The sequence below is a fragment of the Schistocerca cancellata genome, chromosome 3 (genome assembly GCF_023864275.1).
Source record: "Schistocerca cancellata isolate TAMUIC-IGC-003103 chromosome 3, iqSchCanc2.1, whole genome shotgun sequence".
In the NCBI taxonomy this organism is placed as follows: domain Eukaryota; kingdom Metazoa; phylum Arthropoda; class Insecta; order Orthoptera; family Acrididae; genus Schistocerca; species Schistocerca cancellata.
The window spans coordinates 366,684,749-366,710,594 of record NC_064628.1 but is presented as its reverse complement, the minus strand read 5'-3'; the positions used below and the strand labels follow the sequence as shown (position 1 = coordinate 366,710,594).

General features: G+C 45.0%; 1 protein-coding gene across 1 annotated transcript in view; it reads right to left on the bottom strand.

Moving 5' to 3' along the window:
- Positions 1 to 25,846, bottom strand: part of LOC126176310 (NK1 transcription factor-related protein 1-like) — a 292,898-nt gene that overhangs the window by 16,911 nt on the left and 250,141 nt on the right. Inside the window, exon 5 of the mRNA XM_049923461.1 lies at positions 9,631 to 9,984. Coding sequence (XP_049779418.1) covers positions 9,631 to 9,984 — 354 coding nt within the window. The remainder of the gene's footprint in view (positions 1 to 9,630; positions 9,985 to 25,846) is intronic.

Genomic DNA, 25,846 nt, shown 5'->3' with positions numbered 1-25,846 from the left:
ACGTCTGTAGGCATTTATCATAAGATAATACTTAAGTGCCGGCCGAAGTGGCCGTGCGGTTAAAGGCGCTGCAGTCTGGAACCGCAAGACCGCTACGGTCGCAGGTTCGAATCCTGCCTCGGGCATGGATGTTTGTGATGTCCTTAGGTTAGTTAGGTTTAACTAGTTCTAAGTTCTAGGGGACTAATGACCTCAGCAGTTAAGTCCCATAGTGCTCAGAGCCATTTGAACCAATAGTTAAGTATCTGGTTGTAGTCCTGTTATGGTAATCAGATTTAATATCAAAATGGTACAATTCTGGACATCAGTACCTTATTAAAACTTTATCTGCTAAGCAGGGCTGAGAAATACCCAAGTATTAAAGGAAGGTGGCTGAAATTGGGATGTTATGGATTCATTCGGTTATTGAGATTTTTTTTTTATACTTGCGATTAAATAGTTCAGTTTTAATTCCTAAGGTTTATTCGTTCAAAGCACCAACCCATCCTTACTACTACTTTAATAGTCCCTCATTTTTTTTCCCTTGCAGAACTGCGTCCATTGCTGCATATATGGGTTTGTTTGCTCAAAATTAAGTAATAATTTAGGAGAGAAAACACCCAAGAAATTAGTTCAAAAATGGTTCAAATGGCTCTGAGCACTATGGGACTCAACTGCTGAGGTCATTAGTCCCCTAGAACTTAGAACTACTTAAACCTAACTAACCTAAGGACATCACACACAGCCATGCCCGAGGCAGGATTCGAACCTGCGACCGTAGCGGTCGTGCGGTTCCAGACTGTAGCGCCTAGAACCGCTTGGCCAATCCGGCCGGCTGCCTTCAGTACTCTACGTAACACATTAAATGTTAATTAAGCTCCCATAAATAAATACAGTTGGGTTTATTGGCGGTTTTTAATGTTTTAATGCATTTTTTGTCAGGTTAAATGACAACAATACTAGTTTCCTCTTCAACCCCTAGAAGACTGTAATAACAAGCAGGTCAAGCGCTCAGAGAGCTGACGTAACATGCTGTTCTCGCTCTATGCCGACAGGTTCTAGATGTACCCTTGTCCGGTTCTCAGCTACGCTACAAATCAATTTATTTATGAAAATATAAAGTACAATCGCCAACAAACTTTACATATTCACAAGTCCCTTTGCCTTTAATCCAAATAAACACAGTTTCATTACAAGATGATTTACGTCTATTACGTGTATATAAAGTAAAGGGAGAGGGTGACATATAAGTAGATTTGCCAAAGTCTTTATTAGCATTTTCAGTAACATGATAGGTTCTGTATGCGATTACATCACGGTCGACAAAGCTTTCAAGGCCAGATACATTGGGAACTCCAGAACCACCTCGAACAATAGCGACGGTTAACCATCCATTGCCATGAGTGAAAGAATCATTGACATCAATGCTGAAGTTCAGTCTGCATCGACAGAAGACTGCTGGTCCGTCGAGTAGCGAGTGTGCAGAGACAGATTTTATAGTATTCTTCTTCTTGTCTGCAGCAGATGTTGTCATTTCAACGTCTTCAATTGTTTTATATATTGTATGTCTTGCACGACGACATTTTTGAACTCAGTAATCGCCGACTGCTGCTGCTCCTATTTTTGCGCAAGTCTTGTAAATGCCTAACAGCCACTTACCGGCAGTACAAACTTTTTCAGCCGTTCTAGTAGCTATTCAGCGTCCGTTACGTAAAGAGCCGAGCAGTTCGTGACGCGGGTAATCTGCGCCGCATTCATCGGCTGACTACGCATGCGACGTGGCGGGCCAGCGATTGTGTAAACACGCCGTTTCCATTTCGAATTTCCTGTGGCCAGCTCTCGCCTCGAGGGCGCGGGACAAAGAAGCCTCGCGGACCGAAGTGAGCGGCGGGCAGACTAAGTGCGCAATTAGCGACGCCATTGTGGCGGACTGGAGGCACCACGCGCATGCGCCGAGTGTGCGCCAAGAGCGTCATATCGCGGCCTCGGCACAACAGTGGGTAGCGCGTGCGTGCATTGCCCGCCGCACGGCTACCGGCCGGGCTCTGATAGCGAATCACGATCCTACTTCATGAGGTGTCTGGTTCATGGATGGACACTCGTGTTTCTGACATTACTCCACAGGGTTTTGAGGATTGTCATTGTCAGTTCCAGAACGAATCTCTACACAACAGCGTTAGTAGATGAAAAATTCCAACCACAGCCGAACTGCGTCTCCAATCTCGATATTTGGTTTTACAGGACAAGTACAATAATGGCCATTAAAATTGCTACACCACGAAGATGACGTGCTACAGACGCGACATTTAACCGACAGGAAGACGATGCTGTGATATACGAATGATTAGCTTTTCAGAGCATTCACACAAGGTTGGCGCCGGTGCCGACACCTACAACGAGCTAACATGAGGAAAGTTTCAAACCGATTTATCATACACAAACAACAGAGCAATTGACCGGCGCTGCTTGATGAAACGTTGTTGTGATGGCTCGTATAAGGAGGAGAAATGCGTACCATCACGTTTCCGACTTTGATAAAGGTCGGATTGTAGCCTATCGCGATTGCGGTTTATCGTATCGCGACATTGCTGCTCGCGTTGGTCGAGATCCAATGACTGTTAACAGAATATGGAATCGGTGGGTTCAGGAGATGACAGGCATCTTATCCGCATGGCTGTAACGGATCGTGGAGCCACGTCTCCATCACTGAGTGAACAGATGGGGACGTTTGCAGGACAACAACCATCTGCACGAACAGTTCGACGACGTTTGCAGCAGCATGGAATATCTGCTCGGAGACCATGGCTGCGGTTACCCTTGACGCGTCATCACAGACAGGAGCGCCTGCGATAGTGTACTCAACGACGAACCTGGGTGCACGAATGGCGAAACGTCATTTTTTTCGGATGAATCCAGGTTTTGTTTACAGCATCATGATGGTCGCATCCGTGTTTGGCGACATCGCGGTGAACGCACATTGGAAACGTGTATTCGTCATCGCCATACTGGCGTATCACCCGGCGTGATGGTATGGGGTGCCATTGGTAGCACGTCTCTGTCACCTCTTGTTCGCATTGACGGCACTTTTAACAGTGGATGTTACATTTCAGATGTGTTACGACCCGTGGCTCTACCATTCATTCGATCCCTCCGAAACCGTACATTTCAGCAGGAAAAGCACTACCGCATGTTTCAGGTCCTGTACGGGCCTTTCTGGATACAGAAAATGTTCGGCTGCTGCTAGCGCATTCTGCAGATCTCTCACCAATTGAAAACACCTGGTCAATGGTGGCCAAGCAACTGGCTCGTCGCAATACGCCAGTCACTACTGTTGATGAACTGTGGTATCGTGTTGAAGCTGCATGGGCAGCTGTACGTGTACACGCCATCCGAGCTCTGTTTGACTCAATGCCCAGGCGTATCAAGGCCGTTATTACGGCCAGAGGTGGTTGATCTGGGTACTGATTTCTCAGGATCTATGGATCCAAATTGCGTGAAAATGTAATCACATGTCAGTTCTAGTATAATATACAGTATTTGTCCAATGAATACCTGTTTATCATATCTCATTTCTTCTTGGTGTAGCGATTTTAATGGCCAGTAGTGTATGTTTGTACCTAGACAAGTACAGTATGTTAGTATAGTTAAAATTGTCAACTGGAGCCATTTGCAAGTTGGCTACTTAACAGCTTCGAAGGACAACTAAAATTCCAGCCATTTTTTTCGCAAAATGTGCGTTCTCTGCTATTGTGTTTCCGGTAACTTGCTGCAAGTCGCTAGACTTGTTCCAAGTGCTAAATCATGGAGAACATGTTCCAAACATTCACTACTGTGGGGTCACGTATCGGTACCATCTCATATGCATCAAAGTTGGCATCAGAAATGCAAGTTTCTGTCAGACGCCGTAGGCAGACGTCTGTGAACTGGCGGACCCAATGGTACATACTCGCTGAGCCACGCCATCCGCTTTTCCGTAGCACGAGTGCCCTCTGCCGGCGTGCTATAGGACGGCCAGTAGCAGCCATCTGGCCCCCTCGCACTTGGAGCCTCTTCGCTACGTGGCGCTACAAATACATCGCGTAGTCGCAGTTCGATCACCATCGTTTCTCCTTAGCTCAGAGAGGCTCATCCTTGTTGACATTGAGAACTGGACTCTGCTTCTTGCTGCATTATTTTTAATGAATCCTCATACGCTTGGAGAAATATCAATTAAGTAAATCTTCTGTTTACTGTGTTAACATGTTCGCTAGTCACTTCTGCTCCTATTCAACCTTCCTACAACAAAAGTCTGTAACTCACCTCTCCTTACCGTTCTATTCGAAGTGGCACACAACAATTACCGGTTTGTGCATGGTCTTTATGCGAAGCGCTTCTTCCCTCTGGAGTTCAAAGTGTCATGCATGAAGGTCTCCTCCATTTAGTTGATGCACATTCAGTGTGGTACGTAAAGTGCATGTGGGCCTAAATTGTTTATCTAAATAAACCGTCTTTGTAGTGGAAGTAAGTAATTTGGATTTCAGAAATAGTAAATAAATGGAGACGTGAGCAGATAAAACAACGTGTGTCTGGAAAATGGTATGAAAAACCATTTATTTCCCAACAATGGTAGGGAATTCTTCAGTAAACCATCGAACATTTGATCCCAAGAATGGAGTTGTGAAGGAACCAGAAGTCAATACTGTAAGATTTTTTCTTGAATTTAATTTTGTTATTCGCCTGTAGAACATTTAAAAGATATGAGAAATGGGTTTTGTTATATGCAGCTCTGTTAATTGAAACATGAGTGCTTTATCTCTATACTTTTATTATAACAAATAAAATGTAGTGTCTTGGTACTAAGCGGTAGATCCCTGATTCCCATAGAATCTAACTTCAACATACAAAACAGCTTCAAGTTTCTAATTAATTTACGTATGAGTTAATGTGTTACATATTTGATGTTGTGCATGCGAAAGAGAAAAAGTTTCTTTAAGGTTTAAATTGGAAGTCGTTACATGTTCTCATTCTCAAATACTGCATGAATATAGCCTGGTAATTTGTGTGCCGTGACTTGTGCTGGCCGGCCGGAGTGGCCGTGCGGTTCTAGGCGCTACAGTCTGGAACCGAGCGACCGATACGGTCGCAGGTTCGAATCCTGCCTCGGGCATGGATGTGTGTGATGTCCTTAGGTTAGTTGGGTTTAATTAGTTCTAAGTTCTAGGCGACTGATGACCTCAGAAGTTAAGTCGCATAGTGCTCAGAGCAATTTGAACCATTTTGAACTTGTGCTGACTCAAGACATCTACATCTACATAGACGGTGTTTCTGTAAGAGCGTGCAAAAATTTCACAGGACATAGAGGATGCTCTACTGAACAATTTGAGTCACCTTAAGGAGATAATAGGAGTAAAATCGCATTATTGTGCAGTTTTTTTTACATTAGTTACAGTTAACTGCAAATACCACCATTGACGCAATGAACGTACCATTTGTACCGTATCTAACAAAATGTGCTGAAACTGACGGCCATCAAGTTCAATGTAAGCATGACATCAGGAACAAGATTCTGACGCACCCTGACAAATCTCCCCGATGTGTTTCGAATCACGTCACAGGCAGCTACAATTCTGGCAGCTAATTCCATCTCCGTATACACTGGGGTCTCATGGGCAAGTGACTTTAGGCATCCCCATAGGAAGTAATCAAGGAGATTCAGGTCGGGTGCCCTTGCAGGCCATGGAGTAGGACCTCCCCTTCCAGTCCAGCGACCAGAAAATACAGCACTGAGATGGTTGCGGACATCCACACTGAAGTGTGGAGGTGCACCGTCATGCACCACATACGCTCACAAACAGCCAAGGGTACGTTCTCCAACAACTCAGGTAGAATTCTTTGCACGAACCTCGTGCACAGGTGTCCATTCAAACAGCCAGGTAGAAGATATGGCCCAGTAAGATTGTCGCCTACAATCCCAGCCTAGATATTCACAGCAAAACGTACTTGATGGTGTGACTCTGCTACACCGTGAGGGTTTTTTTCATCCCACACGTGGCTGTTCCTGTTGTTCGAAATACATCACGATCAAATGAGGCCTCGGCAGTAAACAGCACGATCTGCAGGAAATCTGGTCGATCAATCCATTACTGGAGCAATCACTGCCGGCCGAAGTGGCCGTGCGGTTAAAGGCGCTGCAGTCTGGAACCGCAAGACCGCTACGGTCGCAGGTTCGAATCCTGCCTCGGGCATGGATGTTTGTGATGTCCTTAGGTTAGTTATGTTTAACTAGTTCTAAGTTCTAGGGGACTTATGACCTAAGATGTTGAGTCCCATAGTGCTCAGAGCCATTTTTTTGAGCAATCACTGACACAATGTGACCCTTGGTGCAAAGTCAGTCACAAGCATTGCATAGACTCGTTATGGGTGATACGGGTGTAATTGTTGTTCGTGGAGTACTCGCCACACATTAGTATGTGCAGAGCACATTTCACGTGCAATACGACGATTGCATGTAGTGGCGTCCGCTGCAACACATTCCAACACCTCCTCTTCAAAATCGGGTGTGTGTGTGGTCCCCGTGTTGGCAGGTCCCTCGCGTCTTCTTTCCAATGAACCAGTCTCGCGCATTTGTCGACTGAGAGAAATAAACATTCGTCGTGATAGATGAAGCCTGTTATGAAATCGCTCCCTGTGCAGCCTCTCAGTAGCGAGAGCATTGCAACGTACTTCACCATACACAAGGTGCATGTCAGCGATTTCTGCGAAACTGTACCGGCACTACTCCATCATATTGTATTGTACGTCCTTACATATCACTGACTAATGAATGGATCTGTCGTTGATTCACAGCATGTTGTATCATGGGACAGTGTACCTATAAATACAACAGTCACCTTATGGACAAGTAAAGCGAACAAAACCCGCATCATGACTTCCTAATAGCGCCGCAAAGGGTAGCCTCGCGGTCTACGGCGTTTTGTAACGGTTCGCGCGGCTTCCCCCGTCGGAGGTTCGAGCCCTCCCTCGGACACTGGTGTGTGTGTTGTCCTTAGTGTAAGTTCGATTAGGTAGTGTGTAAGCTTAGGGACCGATGACCTCAGCAGTTTGGTTCCATAAGAACTTACCACAAATTTCCAAACTTCCTAATATTCAGGTTCGTCCCTCTTGTTTCGTTGCAGGAAATAAAGAATGTACATGTAAATAAACAGCACGGTACGTGTAAACTTGTGTACATGTTAGTTGTTAATAAGCTGGAAAGCAGTAATCCTAGACACAGCGGGAGACAAGTGTACTTCCATATCTCCTTAAGTTGGCTTCTCCGACGCCAGGCTCCCTACCCCAAACTGTTCAGTGGAACATTCTCTATGTCGTGTTACATTTTTGCAAGTTCTTACGGAAACACCCTGTATATATAGTTTCTAACTGTAATACTTGTCATGTTGTGTTAAACCTGTGACTTAAGATTATACTTCTTAATGAGTAGATTATCGTAGCATTTTAAATTTTTACATTTGGCCAGTTATTATATGAAATGGAATAAAATTTTTGTTGCCCCTGGAATCAGATAGATAGGAGTGGCATTGGTCCAGGTTACGCCCCATATCACTTACATCCCACTCCTCTTGCCATGTATGCAAAAGCCACCTTTTCAGGGGACATGCCGACTGTATCGGTACATCGAAATGCCGAAATGCCTTCACAAAAAAGACGAAGTAAATATTCCAGAATTGGAATCGAGAACAGCTGCCAACATGAGTAACGTGGAAGTCAATATCCTAGGAGTAGTGAAGCAACTCAAATCATTTAATAAAAGCAAGTCTTTTGGTCCAGACTGTATACCAATTAGGTTCCTTTCGGAGTATGCTGATGCTTTAGCTCCACATTTAACAATCATATACAACCGTTCGCTCGAAGGAAGATCCCTACCCAAAGACTGGAAAGTTGCACAGGTCACACCGATATTCAGGAGAGGTAGTAGGAGTAATCCACTAAATTACAGGCCATATCGTTAACGTCGATATGCAGCAGGATTTTAGAACATATATTGTGTTCGAACATTATGAATTACCTCGAAGAAAACTGTCTATTGACACACAGTCAACATGGGTCTAGAAAACATCGTTCCTGTGAAATACAAGTAGCTCTTTATTCACATGATGTTCTGAGTGCTATTGACATGGGATTTTAGATCGATGCTGTATTTCTGGATTTCCGGAAGGCTTTTGACACTGTACCACACAAGCGGCTTGTAGTGAAATTGCGTGCTTATGGAATATCGTCTCAGTTATGTGACTGGATTTGTGATTTCCTGTCAGAGAGGTCACAGTTCGTAGTAGTCGACGGAAAGTCATCGAGTAAAACAGAAGTGATTTCTGGCGTTCCCCAAGGTAGTGTTTTAGGCCCTTTGCTGTTCCTTATATTTATAAACGATTTGGGAGACAATCTGAGCAGCCGTCTTCGGTTGTTTGCAGATGAAGCTGTCGTTTATCGTCTAATAAAGTCAACAAAAGATGAAAACAAACTGCAAAACGATTTAGAAAAAATATCTGAATGGTGCGAAAAGTGGAAGTTGACGATAAATAACGAAAAGTGTGAGGTCATCCACATGAGTAGTAAAAGGAACTCCCTAGACTTCCGTTACACGATAAATCAGTCCAATCTAAAAGCCATAAATTCAACTAAATACCTAGGTATTACAATTACGAACAACTTAAATTGGAAATAGCACATAGAAAATGTTGTGGGGAAGGCTAACCAAAGACTGCATTTCAATGGCAGGACAGTTAGAAAATGTAACAGACCTACTAAGGAGACTGCCTACACTACGCTTGTCCGTCCTCTTTCAGAATACTGCTGCGCGGTGTGGGCTCCTTACCAGGTAGGACTAACGGAGTACGTCGAAAAAGTTCAAACAAAGGCAGCACGTCGTGTATTACCGCGAAATATGGGAGAGAGTGTTACAGAAATGATACAGGATTAGGGCTGCAAATCATTAAAAGAAAGGCGTTTTTCGTTGTTAGGAATCTTTTCACGAAATTCCAATCACCAATTTTCTCCTCCGAATGCGAAAATATTTTTTTGACACCGACCTACATAGGACGGAACGATCGCCACGATAAAATAAGGGAAATCAGAGCTCGTACGGAAAGATATAGGTGTTGAATCTTTCCGCGCGCTATACGAGATTGGAATAATACAGAATTGTGCAGGTGGTTCGACGAACCCTCTGCCAGGCACTTAAATGTGATTTGCAGAGTATCCATGTAGATGTAGATCGGTTATTGCGTGTACCTTATCTAGTGTCCCCATCTCTAATTATTACCTTGCAGCTCTGTATTTGATCGTGATAGCTAAATGGTTCAAATGGCTCTGAGCACTATGGGACTTAACATCTATGGTCATCAGTCCCCTAGAACTTAGAACTACTTAAACCTAGCTAACCTAAGGACAGCACACAACACCCAGTCATCGCAGAGAAAATCCCTGACCCCGTCGGAAATCGAACCCGGGAACCCGGTCGTGATAGCTATCGGGTATATTCCGAGCACCACACGTAGTGCATCCACTGAGGTAAACAAGTGACACGGTAGCCACGTATAGTATGGGATGGTAGAGGGTGAGTGTGAGAGTGGGGTGGGGAGAGAGAGCTGTGATTTGTGATTTGCGGTGACGCACCTATGAGGCGCGGCACGATGAGGTCGGCGGCGTCGTGGGGGGCGGCGGCCTGCCCCGGCGCCTGCGGCTGAGCGCCGGGCGGCTGCCCGTGGTGCGCCTGCGCGGCGGCGGCAGCGGCGGCGGCGGCGGCAGACAGGCCCAGCCCCAGCGGCGCGGCGGCCCACAGCTGCGGCCCCCAGGGGAAGGCGTAGCCGGCGGGCGAGTGGCCGCTGGCCGCAGCAGCCGCCGCCGCCCCCGGGTACAGCCCGTAGCCCGCGGCGCGCGCGAACTCGGCGGCCGCGCGCTCGGCCGCGCGGTTGCGCAGGATGCGGTTGATACTGCTCACGCTGGGCGCCGTCGCGTTCGTGCACACGCCTGGAACAAGGCGAACGCGTCAGCGCCGCTATTCGCTCGGAGGGTGTAGCGCAGCTAACACATACAGAGGACGGTGTGGCGACTGACATCATATGGAGCGCCTCTTACGTGCTCGCTTGCGACGTTGTGTGTTTATACAAAAAATGGTTCAAATGGCTCTGAGCACTATGGGACTAACATCTGATGTCATCAGTCCCCTAGAACGTAGAACAACTTTAACATAACTAACCAAAGGACATCACACACATCCATGCCCGAGGCAGGATTCGAACCTGCGTCCGTAGCAGTCATGCGGTTCCAGACTGTAGCGCCTAGAACCGCTCGGCCATGGTTCTAGGCGCTTCAGCCCGTAATGATGAAATGTATTCCCTATGCACGGTCTGGTATATAACTCCCAAGACAGTACTGTTTTAGACTGCTACGATTCTATATATTACTGTCATTAATTTGTACCCATAGTTGAACCGTAAAGCAATTTAAATTTTCTTAGGCCGGCCGGAGTGGCCGTGCGATTCTAGGCGCTACAGTCTGGAAGCGCGTCACCGCTACAGTCGCAGGTTCGAATCCTGCCTCGGGCATGGATGTGTGTGATGTCCTTAAGTTAGTTAGGTTTAAGTTGTTCTAAGTTCTAGGGGACTGATGACCTCAGATGTTAAGTCCCATAGTGCTTAGAGTAAATATGGGACTAACATCTGATGTCATCAGTCCCCTAGAACGTAGAACAACTTTAACCTAATTAACCAAAGGACATCACACACATCCATGCCCGAGGCAGGATTCGAACCTGCGTCCGTAGCGGTCGCGCGGTTCCAGACTGTAGCGCCTAGAACCGCTCGGCCACCCCGACCGGCACGAAATAACAATCGATATTAATAATATAACGAAAACTAGTAGGAATTCATTTGTTATGAAAAATTGTAAATCCTTTGAAATATTGTTATTTCGGTAGAGTGTGTGAGACGTAAGCTTGCCTCTGATGTGATCGGATGTATTCTGTATAATAGGAGCGAACAATGTAATTTGCACTTTGTTAATGTGAAAAATCAAAATAATGTATGGTATACTAAAATGCGAGAAAATCAGTGGAAAATATATTTACGTAAAAAATTCTGCAACAGCAATCTTCCAGTTTATTTACGTGAAACCAACGGTGATGACCTGATGCTCGATTTTCAGCTTCAAGAATCAGATGCCAAGACAAGAACTGGAGCCACCTCAATATGACTGACTTGAAAGTGTATTGTAATCTTCACTCCTCTCAAATCTCCGTAAAAGACTTTGCTTATCAATTACTTGCACTAGACATTGTTTAATGAGGATAATAGATGGAAGAAGGAAGCAGGGGGCGGATTACAAAGTACAATGAGAAAAATGAACCAATGAAAAATCTGATTATTGGACAAATTGTGGAAGAAATTACGGTACGCTGCTCTTCAGGTAACTAAATTACACACACGAAGTAAGAGAGATTTGAAAGCAAATTAATGTACACGGGAAACACTTACTTAACCAAACAAATACACAGATCTTTATTATTACATAACTGACGAAAACGTCCCGAACACTGCAAATGTGCAGAAGAAAATTGTACCATAGTGAGACATTTTGTGAGGAACAAGAAATAATATTATCCAACAGTACGTTATATGAGAAGTTGTTAACCATGTCACTGAAACTAAAAAACTCTCATAGGAGCGATATGAGGTGCAAGTATGTTGAAAGAAAAAAAAACGTGCTTATCATTGTGTTCATCGTGTGAGCGTTAGTATACATCGTCTGATGAAAAATATCCGAACACTCCAATGTAATGCGGAACTAACCAACCACACGCCACGAGAGGTGAGCTCGCCAATATAAAAGCAAGCAGGGAGTAGTATATCGTCTCTATATTAAACTTAACTGAACTCCGTCCGAGCAGGCCTCGGACGGCTCATCTGAACTGACCGACCGCCATGTCATCCTCATGGACAGGCGTCACCGGATGCGGATATGGAGGGGCATGTGGTCAGCACAGCGCCCTCCTCGTCGTTGTCAGTTTTCCTGACCGGAGCCGCTACTTCTCGATCAGGTGGATTCTCAATTGGCCTTACAAGGGCTGAGTACAAAAATGGTTCAAATGGCTCTGAGCACTATGGGACTTAACTTCTAAGGTCATCAGTCCCCTAGAACTTAGAACTACTCAAACCTAACCAACCTAAGGACATCACACACATCCACGCCCGAGGCAGGATTCGAACCTGCGACCGTAGCGGTCGCGCGGTTCCAGACTGTAGCGCCTTCAACCGGTTGGCCACCACGGCCGGCACTGAGTACACATACCGTAGCTAGCCAAGAGAGCTCTGCAGCACCGGACAGTACCCATACAAGTTGTAGCCAAAGCCGACAGCACTTAATTTCGGTGTTCTGACGGGGACTGGTGTTACCAGTGCCTCAAGGCCGTTGACGTATTAATTGTATATAAGGTGTATGAAAAAGGAATTTGAAAACTCATATCGATATATCCATTTAACCTACAGACATGACTTTGGTACCGTTTGATAGCAAAATAAATTAATTTTTGTACCATATTTCTAAACAAGTTAAAAGAGACTTCCAGTGGTTATCTGTCGCACATCCTATCTGAAGTCGGTTTGTTGCCAAACTCGCAGTATATCATGCGTGCGTCGTTCAGTTGCGAAGTACATTCTAGCTCTTAACCCTGATGGAGAAGCTGGTAACAGTGGAAGATCAAGTTACCTTTGATGATTTCCCAAAAAAAAAAAGTATCCAGGTGTCAGGGTCAGTGAAAGTGGGCGCCATGCAACTGGCTCACCGTTGTGGCCGAGCGCTTCTAGACGCTTTTTTTCCGGAACCGCGCTGCTGCTACGGTCGCAGGTTTGAATCCTGCCTCGCGCATGGATGTGTGCGATATCCTTAGGTTAGTTAGGTTTAAGTAGTTCTCTAAGTCTAGGAGACTGATGACCTCAGATGTTAAGTCGCATAGTGCTTAGAGTAAATATATACACTACTAGCCATTAAAATTACTACACCAAGAAGAAATGCAGATGATAAACGGGTATTCATTGGACAAATATATTATACTAGAACTGACATGTGATTACATTTTCACGCAAATTGACACCAGTGTCTGAGAAATCAGTACCCAGAACAACCACATCTGGCCGTAATAACGGCCTTGATACGCCTGGGCATTGAGTCAAACTGAGCTTGGATGGCTTGTACAAGTACAGCTGCCCATGCAGCTTCAACACGATACCACAGTTCATCAAGAGTAGTGACTGGCGTATTGTGACGAGCCAGTTGCTCGGCCACCATTGACCAGACGTTTTCAATTGGTGAGAGATCTGGGGAATGTGCTGGCCAGGGCAGCAGTCGGAACATTTTCTGTATCCAGAAAGGCCCGTACAGGACATGCAACATGCGGTCGTGCATTATCCTGCTGAAATGTAGGATTTGGCAGGGATCGAATGAAGGGTAGAGCCACGGGTCGTAACACATCTGAAATGTAACGTCCACTGTTCAAAATGCCGTCAATGCGAATAAGAGGTGCGCGAGACGTGTAACGAGTGACACCCCATACCATCACGCCGGGTGATACGCCACTATGGAGATGACGAATACACGCTTCCAATGTGCGTCGCCAAACACGGATGCGACCATCATGATGCTGTAAACAGAACCTGGATTCATCCGAAAAAATGACGTTTTGCCAATCGTGCACCCAGGTTCCTCGCTGAGTGCACCATCGCCACACATCGTCAGGTGGCTTGCGGAGTATGGATGTAGATGTAGATGTAGATGTAGATCGCAGGAGCTCCTATCTGTGATGCATCGTCAAGGATAACCGCCGCCATGGTCTCCGAGCTGATAGTCCATGCTGCTACAAACGTCGTCGAACTGTTCGTGCAGATGGTTGTTGTCTTGCACACGTCCCCATCTGTTGACTCAGGGATCGAGACGTGGCTGTACGATCCGTTACACCCATGCGGATCAGATGCCTGTCACCTCCACAGCTAGTGATACGAGGCCTTTGGGATATAGCACGGCGTTCCGTATTACTCTCCTGAACCCACTGATTCCACATTCTGCTAACAGTCATTGGATCTCGACCAACGCGAGCAGCAATGTCGCGATACAATAAACCGCAATAGCGATGGGCTACAATCCGATCTTTATCAAAGGCGGAAACGTGATGGTACGCATTTCTCCTCCTTACATGAGGCATCACAACAACTTTTCACGAGGCAACGCCGGTCAACTGCTGTATATATATATATATATATATATATATATATATATACACTTCTTCACCTCGACGTATTCATTCAAGTGGAAAACGAACTTTCCAGACATTTAGGAAATCCCAGACGTGTTACCAAACAATCAGAACTTGATCTATTTTCCTTCAAACTGGCACGAAGACAAAGTCTATAAGTCGTTTGAATAAGTTTGTATGAATGTTCAAAGTTGTAAATTCCATTTTAGTAAACCATATGCAGAAGTAGTAACAGCAGAATTGGTCAGTAGGGACAGATCAGTGCCTTTGAACGTGGACTGATCATTGGATGTCACTTGACTAACATTTCAGTCCTTACAAAGCTGTTTGGGCCACCGTTGGTGGTGTGATGGTAAAGTGGAAGCGCGAAGTGGCGACCGCGGCTGAATCAAAACCAGGAGGACCTCATGTACTGGCGGACGCGAACCAGCGAGCATTATCGAGGATTCTTAAAAGCGATGTCATGAAGTAACCTGAAGTAATGGTTTGTAGATGGTAGCGTACAACATCACTAAGACCTCAGGTTTCGTCTCTTGAGGAAGACTGGACTGCCGTTCCTCCACAGACTTCCATGCCCCTCACATAATGTGTCCCAAGCACAGTTGAAACCGTCCTAAAAGCGAATGGTGGACACACCCTATATTAATACCCACTAATAGGTGTCCGGATACTTTTGATCACATGGCGTGTAATCGAGTGATAGCGCAAAAAGGACTCCTCAAGAGTGTCAGATAGATCCGTGAGAAATCGCATTGACTGTATCAGTCTCTTTTGATACACGACTTTTTAAGTACTGTAGTGCTTCTCGCATAAAAATCCGACTGCAATTACTTTAAAAAAATTGACGACACCTTTCAGATTACTGATTTTTCGTGTTCTTATTTCTTTGTGATCATGCACTGTAAACGTTTAACACATTAGAAACCACTTTACCATAAATCGCTATTGAACTACCGAGTACTGTGACTGTCACATCTGCGTGCTTCAGAAACGAGTGTGGAAAGTTGTCAGGTGGCATAGAGTGTGCGAGTGAATGTCAAATTGCGTCACTTGCCATCCAGAGATATGGTTATGTGAAACTGCCTATACTTTACGCGAAATTAAAGAGTTTCTTATAGGACGTGAAATCACGTTTAACTTCCTTTGGAAGGACACGTAACAGTATTACAGTTTACGAACAACACTGAAATACGAAAGAAAATGCGCAGATAACTTCTGGAACAGTACAAGAATTCTGGAGATGACATCTTTGCAAGAATCGTGACGGGGGATGTAACGTAGCTGCATCACTGTGAGGTGGTAAAACGGCAAATTGTAGATCGCTATCATGCAAAATTGCCAGAGAAGAGGAAATTCAAAACTGTGCCTTCAGCAGGAAGGCAACGGCTATTGCGATTGCTGATTGCGAAGGTCTGTCGCTTGTGGTCATAATGCTACACAAAAATACTATAAGTTCTGGCGCGTAAGTGGCAACAGTTAAAAAACTTTATCCCGCTCGACAGCACGGGGAGAAAAGCACGATTCTTTGACGTTGCATGAAAACGCACGGGTGAGCAAATCACAATAGAGACCACAAAATTTTGGTGGACAACATTGAAATAATCACTCTACAGTCCAGATGAAGTACCGTGTAATTATCACCTATCTGATACATCTAAGCAGGCCCTTTGTGGAACGAGTTTTCTAGATTGCGATTCCCTTGTGAAGGCTCCTAAACAGTGGTTCAAACTTGCTGGTCTTGGCTTCTAACATATAGGTACACAGGCCTTAGTTCCACGGTGGCGCAAAAGTCAGTTGAAAGGGGTGGATATTATGTGGACACATGATATTTAATCTCACAAGAATGCATCAACGTACTAAAAAAACTAGCAAGTTAATGTTCGTAATTAGTGTTAATTTGATCTCGTTTTCATTATGTTACAAATAACGCAACTGGTTTAAATGTCTGCAATTTTTGTAATGAGTAAATTTTGTAACTGTTAGAGTCTTCTTAAGCTGTACTGTCTTTTTTGACAATAATCAGAGTTCAATTTTTCAGAAACACTTTTCTTTAAAGTAAAACTCTCCTCCATAGTTCTCGGTAAATTTTTAAACGTTTTGTCGAGTTTGCATTGCGCCTTACACCACACTCAGCCACAGACTCTGGCAAGCAAAGGAGAATGTAGTAGTGAGTAGACTTTTTTTCTTTCACTGCTACATTTGCTGATATCACTTTGCTTTCGAGAATGTCAGTACAACAGACACGAAACTGAATGCTGAGAAAGAGGTAAGTTTTCTTTCAGGACAGATCTCAATTTGCATTCTTGTGAGCAAACGGTATGTAGTCAGAAATTTCAGGTGTTGTGCCAAGTAAGCAGAGTAATTTTCAGTGAATCTTAAACACTTATTCTCTTCCGAGTTGAGCAGTGTTTTATTTTGTGGCTATTTCGAGTCAGACATTGCACTTCATGTTACTTAACTTTCATAACGTATTTCAGTATTGAGTGTCTGCTGTATAGTTTTCACCGAATGCGCAATTAGCTTCTTTCAGGATTGAACTAGATTCATTTTCGTTATTTCAAATTCAGCATGCCACTAAGATTAAAAGTTTTGTTTCACGACTGAGTTCACAAATGTAATAGAGGGCCAGCCAAAAGTTAGTATGCCTATTGCTCAGCAGTTGAATACATATCTTAAGGACACGTTAAATGAGGATAAAGTTTTTGAAAAACAATATGTAGAAAATCTACAACTAGAGAGAACAGCACGAAAAAAAGACAGTCGTATCGCATCGTCACCGAAATACTTGCAGCGTTTCGCCTGCGAATAGCGCTCAGTCGTAGCGTAATTATGCAGAGGAGGAGGGTGCAGCATTTACCGTCAGCCACACCTAGTGGCCGTAGTTAGAGACCTCGCATCATCCGGACATCCGCAGTCGCCGGTGATCAACACGATCGGAGCCATCAGCCAAACCGCAGGGGTCCTTCTGGACCTCAATGGGAACCCCATCCGGCCCCTCTCAATCCAAACAATATCGCCCGACAAAAACGTTTCTGGGCCCGCAGTCCGTCAAATGTACACAAGCCCAAAAAACGGGAACGATTTTCCGAGAATCAGCCGAACCCATCTCCCTTACGAATGGCGCGCGAGTCGGGGCGGCACGTGTGTGTGTGTGTGTGTGTGTGTGTGTGTGTATGTGTGAGCGACCGGGTTGACGATTGTCGCCGGGGGGAAGGAAGGGAGCACAACCGTTCGCGGTCGGCCTAAAGAATCCATCCCGGCAGAGCACAAAACGACGCGCCGAAGAGGAATGTCCCCTCTCGCCCTCGTGGCCATCTCTAAATAGTGTTGATGCTCCAGTGTTTTGTTCGGTAATTGGTTGTTGAAAACTCTGGCCCGGTCTGATTGGCGCCCCTTTGTCGAGTTGCTAATGGAAACCGGGACGGCAACAATACGAGTCACGCTTCTCATTTGTCGGGACTCCCGCTGCGCAGACACCGCGCCACCGCCGGTTTGTCCCGCCGTCGCGTCCGGGCGGCCCGCTCAAAAACGTTATAAGCCACATATTTAAATCCCCGGGGGGATCACTTCGTGGAATTTGTTTCGTCCGGCCGTGCGGGCGCGCTGAGGATGCTGGGAACGGCGGCGGCGGTAAAAAGCGGCGCAGTGCGGTGGCGCCGCAGAACAACGTGTGAAACACAGGCGGCATTAGACATTCGGCTCGCCACTGTGCGCCGGCGTAATAAGGTCCGGTGATTCGCGGCAGGGGTCCGGCCCCCGTAGAGAGCGAGGCGCGTCTGAACAGCGGGACTCATCTCACACGCCGGCCGGGCGACTGCCTCAGCCGCACGCTGGCTTCGACACCGAGCGTCCGCACCTCGGTCATTTATACTGGCTGAAATGGAAAGTGTTACACCGTGAAGCACCGGTCCGATATACATCGAGCTGTGTGGAGATGTTCATCACATAACGGGTATCAGATGATTAACCTCTCATTCCTTCCGGAACTGATGTTCATCGTCAACACCAGTACAAAGTGTGACTCCCTCAGGCGGGTATACACATTTTGAATTCGTTGTAGCGTGGAAGGACGCAGACGTAAAATATCGTATCGAACAGGCTGTCAGTTCATGAATGAGTGCGGATTTTGAAAGCCTCGCTCGCGGGTAATTCGGCTTGCCTTTCTCTCGCACGATATTCTGCGAACTATCGATGAATGTAGTCCAATTAAGTCGGGTGATGCTGCGGGAATTAGATTAGGTAATGAAACACTTAGTGTAGTAAAGGAGTTTTGCTATTTGGGGAGCAAAATAACTGATGATGGTAGAAGTACAGAGGATATAAAATGTAGACTGGCAATGGCAAGGAAAGCGTTTCTGAAGAAGAGAAATTTGTTAACATGGAGTATTGATTTAAGTGTCAGGAAGTCGTTTCTGAAAGTATTTGTATGAAGTGTAGCCATGTATGGAAGTGAAACATGGACGATAAGTAGTTTGGACAAGGAGAGAATAGAAGCTTTCGAAATGTGGTGCTACAGAAGAATGCTGAAGATTAGATGGGTAGATCACATAAGTAATGAGGAGGTATTGAATAGAATTGGGGAGAAGAGGAGTTTGTGGCACAACTTGACATGAAGAACGGACCGGTTGGTAGAACATGTTCTGAGGCATCAAGGGATCACCAATTTAGTACTGGAGGGCAGCGTGGAGGGTAAAAATCGTAGAGGGAGACCAAGAGATGAATACACTAAGCAGATTCAGAAGGATGCAGGCTGCAGTAGGTACTGGGAGATGAAGAGGCTTGCACAGGATAGAGTAGCATGGAGAGCTGCATCAAACCAGTCTCAGGACTGAAGACCACAACAACAACAACATATGGATGAAGGGCAACAAGCACATTCCATATTGCTACATTTCCAAAAGGCGTCTGCCGCAGTGCCCCGCTGAAGACTGATAACAAAGGTCCTAGCATACGGACTATATTCCCACACATGATAGTGGCTCGAAGACTTTTTAAGTAACAGAACCCAATGCACTCTCTTGGACCTCGAGGGTTCATCAGAGACAAGGTTATCATCAGAAGTGCCCCAAGGAGGTGTGATAGGGCCGCTATTGTTCTCTGTACAAACTAAACTGGTCCTTATTCTTTCTAATTTCCTGTCTCTTCACGCACATTCCCTCGTTTTTTTCTTCTGTTTTAAGAAGAATTAGAAGACTTATTTTGTGGAATCTTAACACGAGAAACCCCTACCGCAGTGTCCAACAAGTAGCGTCATGTCACTACGTGTTGCTTATGGCTGTTTGTGCGTGTGCTTGCCTGCTATCATATTCCAAAGTGAAACATACGCTGTGCAGCAGAGGGTGCGCTGACGTGAAACTTCGTGGCAAGTTAAAACTGTGTGCCGGACCAAGACTCGAACTCGTCATCTATACCTTTCGCGGGCAAGTGTTCTACCGACTCAGATACCCAAGCACGACTCATGAACCCTCGTCTCAACGTTACTTCCTCCAGTACCTCGTCTCTTACATTCTAAACTTCACGGAAGTTCTCCTGTGAAACTTGCAGGACTAGCTCTCCTGGAAGAAAGGATATTCCGGAGACATGGCATAGCTACAGCTTCAGGGACGTTTCCGGAATGAAATTTTCACATTGTAGCGGAGTAATGAGTTCGTATCAGTCAAGAATTTAGACGAGTTGAGGAAGCTAAGCGTAAGCTGTAATAAACAACACGTAGTGACATGACGCAATTTCTCGGCCATTGCGCCACGGGTTCCTCGTGTTCAACTTCAACACAATAGATCTTAACGATATAAGGAAAAAAAACTGGGAGGTGCGCGTGAAGAAACACGATATTCGAAAAAGTAAGGAAATTTCTAAAAACACAAAGACGATCTGATTGATAGCGTGAGCAGTGATCTGCAACTTTTTGCTAATAACTCTGTAGTGTACGTCATTGTTGAGTGACTGTAGGAGGATACAGAATAACTTAGACAGAAGTTCAGTTTTATTTAATGAATGGAAGCTTGCTCTGAATGTATATGAATGTAAATTAATGCAGATGCAATGGTGAAACAATTCTACAGTGTTCGAAAACAGTATTAGTGGTGTTATAGATGATACAATTACGTCAATTAAGTATCTAGGCGTAACGTTGGAAAGACATGTAAATGGAAGAAACACGTAAAGTCGGTTTCATTTTACCCCTTCAGGTGGTAATCACCCTTTTGTTGGAAACCACTGCTACAGAGCGTCGAAGCTGTAGGTGCCGGCGTCTGCCGCAAAACCATCCCTTCGGCGCCAAACACTACTTCGTACGCTGACGGATCGTAGGCGGAACGTCTCGCAATGTTTTTTGTTTTTCAATGATCGCGAGTGGTTGCCGCTATCGCCAGTGGAGAAGATGCAGCTATCTGCTGCGTAGAAAGGCCTTGCCTCCTATGAATGCAATGCTCTGTTCCCTCAGTGGACGACAGTTTCCTAGAAGCGTTACCATTCGCAGTTCATTTTTCTTCTGAAACCCTCTAAAATCTCCATTGTTTTTCAGTGTACAGGACAAAAATAAACTGCAGATGGAAACGCGTGTCCGGTACCGTCATCCACCAAGGCATCGGAGCATCGCGTTCATGGGAGACAAGGCCCGTCTACGCAGCATCTACATCTACATCTACATCTACATCTACGTGGTTACTCTGCAATTCACACTTAAGTGCCTGGCAGAGGGTTCATCGAACCATTTTCATACTACTTCTCTACCTTTCCACTCTCGAATGGCGCGTGTGAAAAAGGATCACCTAAATCTTTCCGTTCGAGCTCTGATTTCTCTTATTTTATTATGATGATCAATTCTCCCTACGTAGGTGCGTGTCAACAAAATATTTTCGCATTCGGAAGAGAAATTTGGTGATTGAAATTTCGTAAATAGATCTCCACTGGCAGTCGTGGCAATCAGTCGTGATCGCTGACTAACCAACAACATTGCGAGACGTTCCGCTTACAGTCCGTCAGCGTACAAAGACGCTTTTGCTGACGAAGGGTTGGCGGAGTGGCTGGTGACAGCGCCAATTACTTGGACGGTCTGCAGTGTTGTTGGAAGACACGGGTTCCTGTCCTCGATTTGTCCTTGAAGGCACCCTCTATAGCCCCTAGAAGTTCGTCGCAACATTTCTGGGACATTATATATATATACCTAGATGTAGATGAACATGTCTGGCTGGATCAAAATCGCCAAAGTCAAAGGCAATTTTGGGGGGTACCCCTATGGAGCATCATGGGGCCGTTAATATTTACAGTTTTTATTAATTGTCTAGTCGATAACGTTGGACACTTCTTGAAGCTATTTGCGAATGATTCAACGAGAAGGTTTCAAAGCACATAGGCTGTAGCGAAATGGAGAGATTACAGAGAATATACAGGGGGACTGATTGTTGTCCCTGAACGTTAATACATACAACGCACTGCGTATAAATAGACGAAAGTATGCACTAGTGTTGTCTGAACGCTTTTTTTTTTGAGTCCTCTGTCTTAGTCCTCTGTCTTCAGATTGGTTTGATGCAGCCCGCCATCAACTCCTCTACTGTGCCAACATTTTTATGTCAGAGTAATTGTTGCAAACTGTGTCCTGTCATTTTCTGTATGTGTTTCAATCTCTCTCTACCACTACTGTTGTTACCTCTACATGTCCCTCTAGGCCCATGGAATTCATTCCCTGTTGTTTTAACAAATGTCTTATCTTCCTGTTCCCTCTTCTTGCCAAAATTAATTGTGCTAATTATAAAATTATTGTAAATAAAATGTTTCCGTCTCACAAAAATTCTCACTGTAAACGAGAGAGTATAAAAATGGGCGTTGCGCGCTAGTTCTAGAAATGTGTGTTTAATTTTGACCTGTAAAGATACTGTGCCGTTCGGTGTGTGCTAAACTTACTGCTTGAAGGATACTACGGGACTTGTATGAAGAAGTTTGTTATTTGTCGCACTTGTCTTTAAAAGTTATGTTGCGAACAGCCGTTCTGATGTTAATAAAAGACGAAAAAGGCGAAGGAATGTTCCCTCATCACTTAACAAACCCAACCTTAGACAACGAGCAGGAAACAATGTGCTACAGAACAGACACTATGTGATAAAAACTTTCGCATTCTGAAACATTCTTTTGTAAAAACTGAATAAGACTGGAAAAATCGACATTATGTTCATGCAACCCTAACTCAAAGATTTTAGATAAATGTATACATTTATGAAAATTAAATGTGCTAATTATAAAATTATTGTAATTAAAATGTTTCTGTCTTGAAAAAATTCTGTAAACGAGAGATCATAAACATGCGCGCTGCACGGCAATTCTAAGAATATGTGTTTATTTTTTATATATATACACGGCTGTAGATACTTCAAGTACGGATGCATCGTATCTTCCGAATCACTGCGGGACTTCGCGAATGCTACTAGCAGTGGGGCTAACGGGAGGGGGCGCTATTTATTTATAGCAAAAATAAAGACTTGTTATGTAATGTTTTGAATCAGGTCGTACATCTTACAGTTTATGTATGTCATCTTTTTTGTTGTTTTCTTTTTTATTTTGCTTTTATCTCCAATACTTGACGAAGAATAATACCTTTTTTTAAGGGAGTGCTAGTTGCGTGTAACAGGTTGAGAATTTGAGTTGGAGGGGAAGCTTGACCGGATGGGCGAGGCGTTTAGGTTCAAATGGTTCAAATGGCTCTGAGCACTATGCGACTTAACTTCTGAGGTCATCAGTTGCCTAGAACTTAGAACTAATTAAACCTAACTAACCTAAGGACATCACACACATCCATGCCCGAGGCAGGATTCGAACCTGCGACCGTAGCGAGGCGTTTAGGGAAAGAGTTCTAGAGCAGCAGAACATCCAGGTTCGAGATTCCGGTCAGTTACAAATTTGCGACCGTCACCACTGATTTATTTCAATGCCTGTAGCCGGCTGAAGTCCTGATTTGTCGTAATGAACATAAGTAGATATAAATCTCATATTGTTTGTAATTATTTCTTCCCAATGATAAGTAATGTTACAGTGGTGAACACTTACACCTATAATGTATTTTGTCTGATGTTTAACTTTATTATATACTGATTGGGATGGAATACTACAAAATATTGTGGACGAAAGTTAGAGACGGCAACTTCTTTCTCGATGTTGGTCGGATTCCGGAGATATAATGCTGTCACTGTCAGCAGTCCACAGTGCCATATGGAAATACTCCGTCACAGTGGTTTAGTGACCTCATTACATACGTAGGTGATTTCAGGAGTGGTCTCTGTGAGCCGCCGCCTCTGGCTGCTCAATGAAAGTCACGCAGTTTTCCCAGTCGTCTCTGGCGGTGTAACGTAATAAGACTGGCGCCCGACCATGCAGATTAGCGGTGACTGACGCTGCAGAGAAATGGAGCGCGACGCGTGACGCTGGAGAGCAGGCGGCCTCGCTGGAGCGTGTCGCGGCGCCAGCGACCGACTGGAGCTGGAACCTTCCTGGAAGGCCGGCGCCGCGCGCCACAATGGAGGCTCTGGACGCCTCAGCGGCGGTGGGTAGGATGGCGCTGTCAGTCCGGCGCCGTGGAGGCTTCTGGAGGGCGCCGCTTATTTTTTTTACTGAGCAGAAGGGCGAAATGGCGCGAGGACACTCACAGAAACATGTCTTGCATTACCATATCATGGATTTTGTCAGTGGTTTCCTTTGTGGTGGCCTCAATTGGACGGAACGAGCGAGCTTCGCCTTCGGTGCCTGTTAGACCACGTTTAAATTCATTAATCCGAAAGTCAATGGTCTTCAATTACGACACAGAGACCACGTGAACTCCATCCAGTTCTATTTGGATTTGTGCGTCAGCCTAACCCTACAAATGAAAATGTTTAGTAACAGCACGAAACTTAGTTCAATCGCAGTCGACACAATGACTAATTCAGACGCCTGTTGAGAGTCAACTGTATGCTGTATATTGTTGAAATTCTATATACGACCCTTGGAAAAGTCGAGCATACGAACCATGAAGGTGCAACAAAAGCGTTCCATTCTTTCATGGAAATCAGACTTATCAAACCACCCTCAGTATTCGTAAAAACAGAAAACTGCTGTTATTTGTAGCATTTATGTACACACGTACGTTAATTATTATTATAATTAACACTGTTTCATAAACATTTTTAAACTGTATCATTTTTAAACTGAACCATACTTCATACACACTGTAGCACCGAAGAATCTTGTCTAGGCGTGCGTATTCAAATACAGGAATATGTAAACAGGCAGAATACGGCGCTGCGGTCGGCAATGCCACTATTATAACACAACAAGTATCTGGCGCAGTTGTTACATCAGTTACTGCTGCTACAATGGCAGGTTATCAAGATTTAAGTGAGTTTGAACGTGGTGTTACAGTCGGCGCACGAGCGATGGGACACAGCATTTCCAAGATAGACATGAACTGAGGATTTCCCATACGGCCATTTCACGAGTGTACCGTGAATATCGGGAATCCGGTAAAGTATCAAATCTTTGACATCGCTCCGGGCGGAAAAAGATCATGCAATGGCGGGACCAACGACGACTGAAGTGAATCGTTCAAAGTGAGAAAAGTGCAACTCTTCCGCAAATTGCTGCAGACTTCAGTGCTGGGACATCAACAAGTGTCAGCGTGCGAACTATTCAACGAAACGTCATCGATATGGGCTTTCGGAGCCGAAGGTCCACTCATGTACTCTTGATGACTATGCGACACAAAGGCTTACACCTCACCTGGGCCCGTCAGCACCGACATTGGACTGTAGATGACTGGGAACATGTTGTCTGGTCGGACGAATCTCGTTTCAGATTGTATCGAGAGGATGGGCGTATGGAGGCAACGTCATGAATTCATGAATTCCTGCATGTCAACAGGGGACCGTTCAAGCTGGTGGGAGCACTGTAATTGTGTGGGGCGTGTGCAGATGGAGTGACATGAGGCCCCTGATACGTTTAGATACAACTCTGATGGGTGACATGTACGTAAGCATCCTGTCTGATCTCCTGCATCCGTTCACGTGCATTGTGCATTCCGATGGACATAGGCAATTCCAGCAGCAGTAATGCGACACACCACACGTTCAAAATTGCTAAAGAGTGGCTCCAGGAACATCCTTCTGAGTTTAAACACTTCCGCTGCCCACCAAACTCCCCAGACATGAGTGTTATTGAGCATATCTGGGATGCCTGGCAACGTGCTGTTCAAGAGATCTCCACCACCTCGTACTCTTACTGATTTATGGACAGCATTGCAGGATTGATGGTGTCAGTTCCCTCCAGCACTACTGCAGACATCTGTCGAGTCCATGCCACGTCGTGCTGCGGCACTTCTGCATGCTCGCGGTGGCCCTACACGATATTAGGCAAATGTGCCAGTTTCTTTGGCTCTTCAGTGTGAATGAATATAGCGGGTTTGTCAACCGTATGATGCCAGGACTTACAACTTAATCATAGCACTAGATTGCAAAAAATTATTCTAAACTTACCGCAATGAACAATCAGGAATTAGTACTGGCCACACACGTACGATAAACAGTTATCAAATGTAAGGTTCAGTTGTTTATTTTCTTCGAAGGA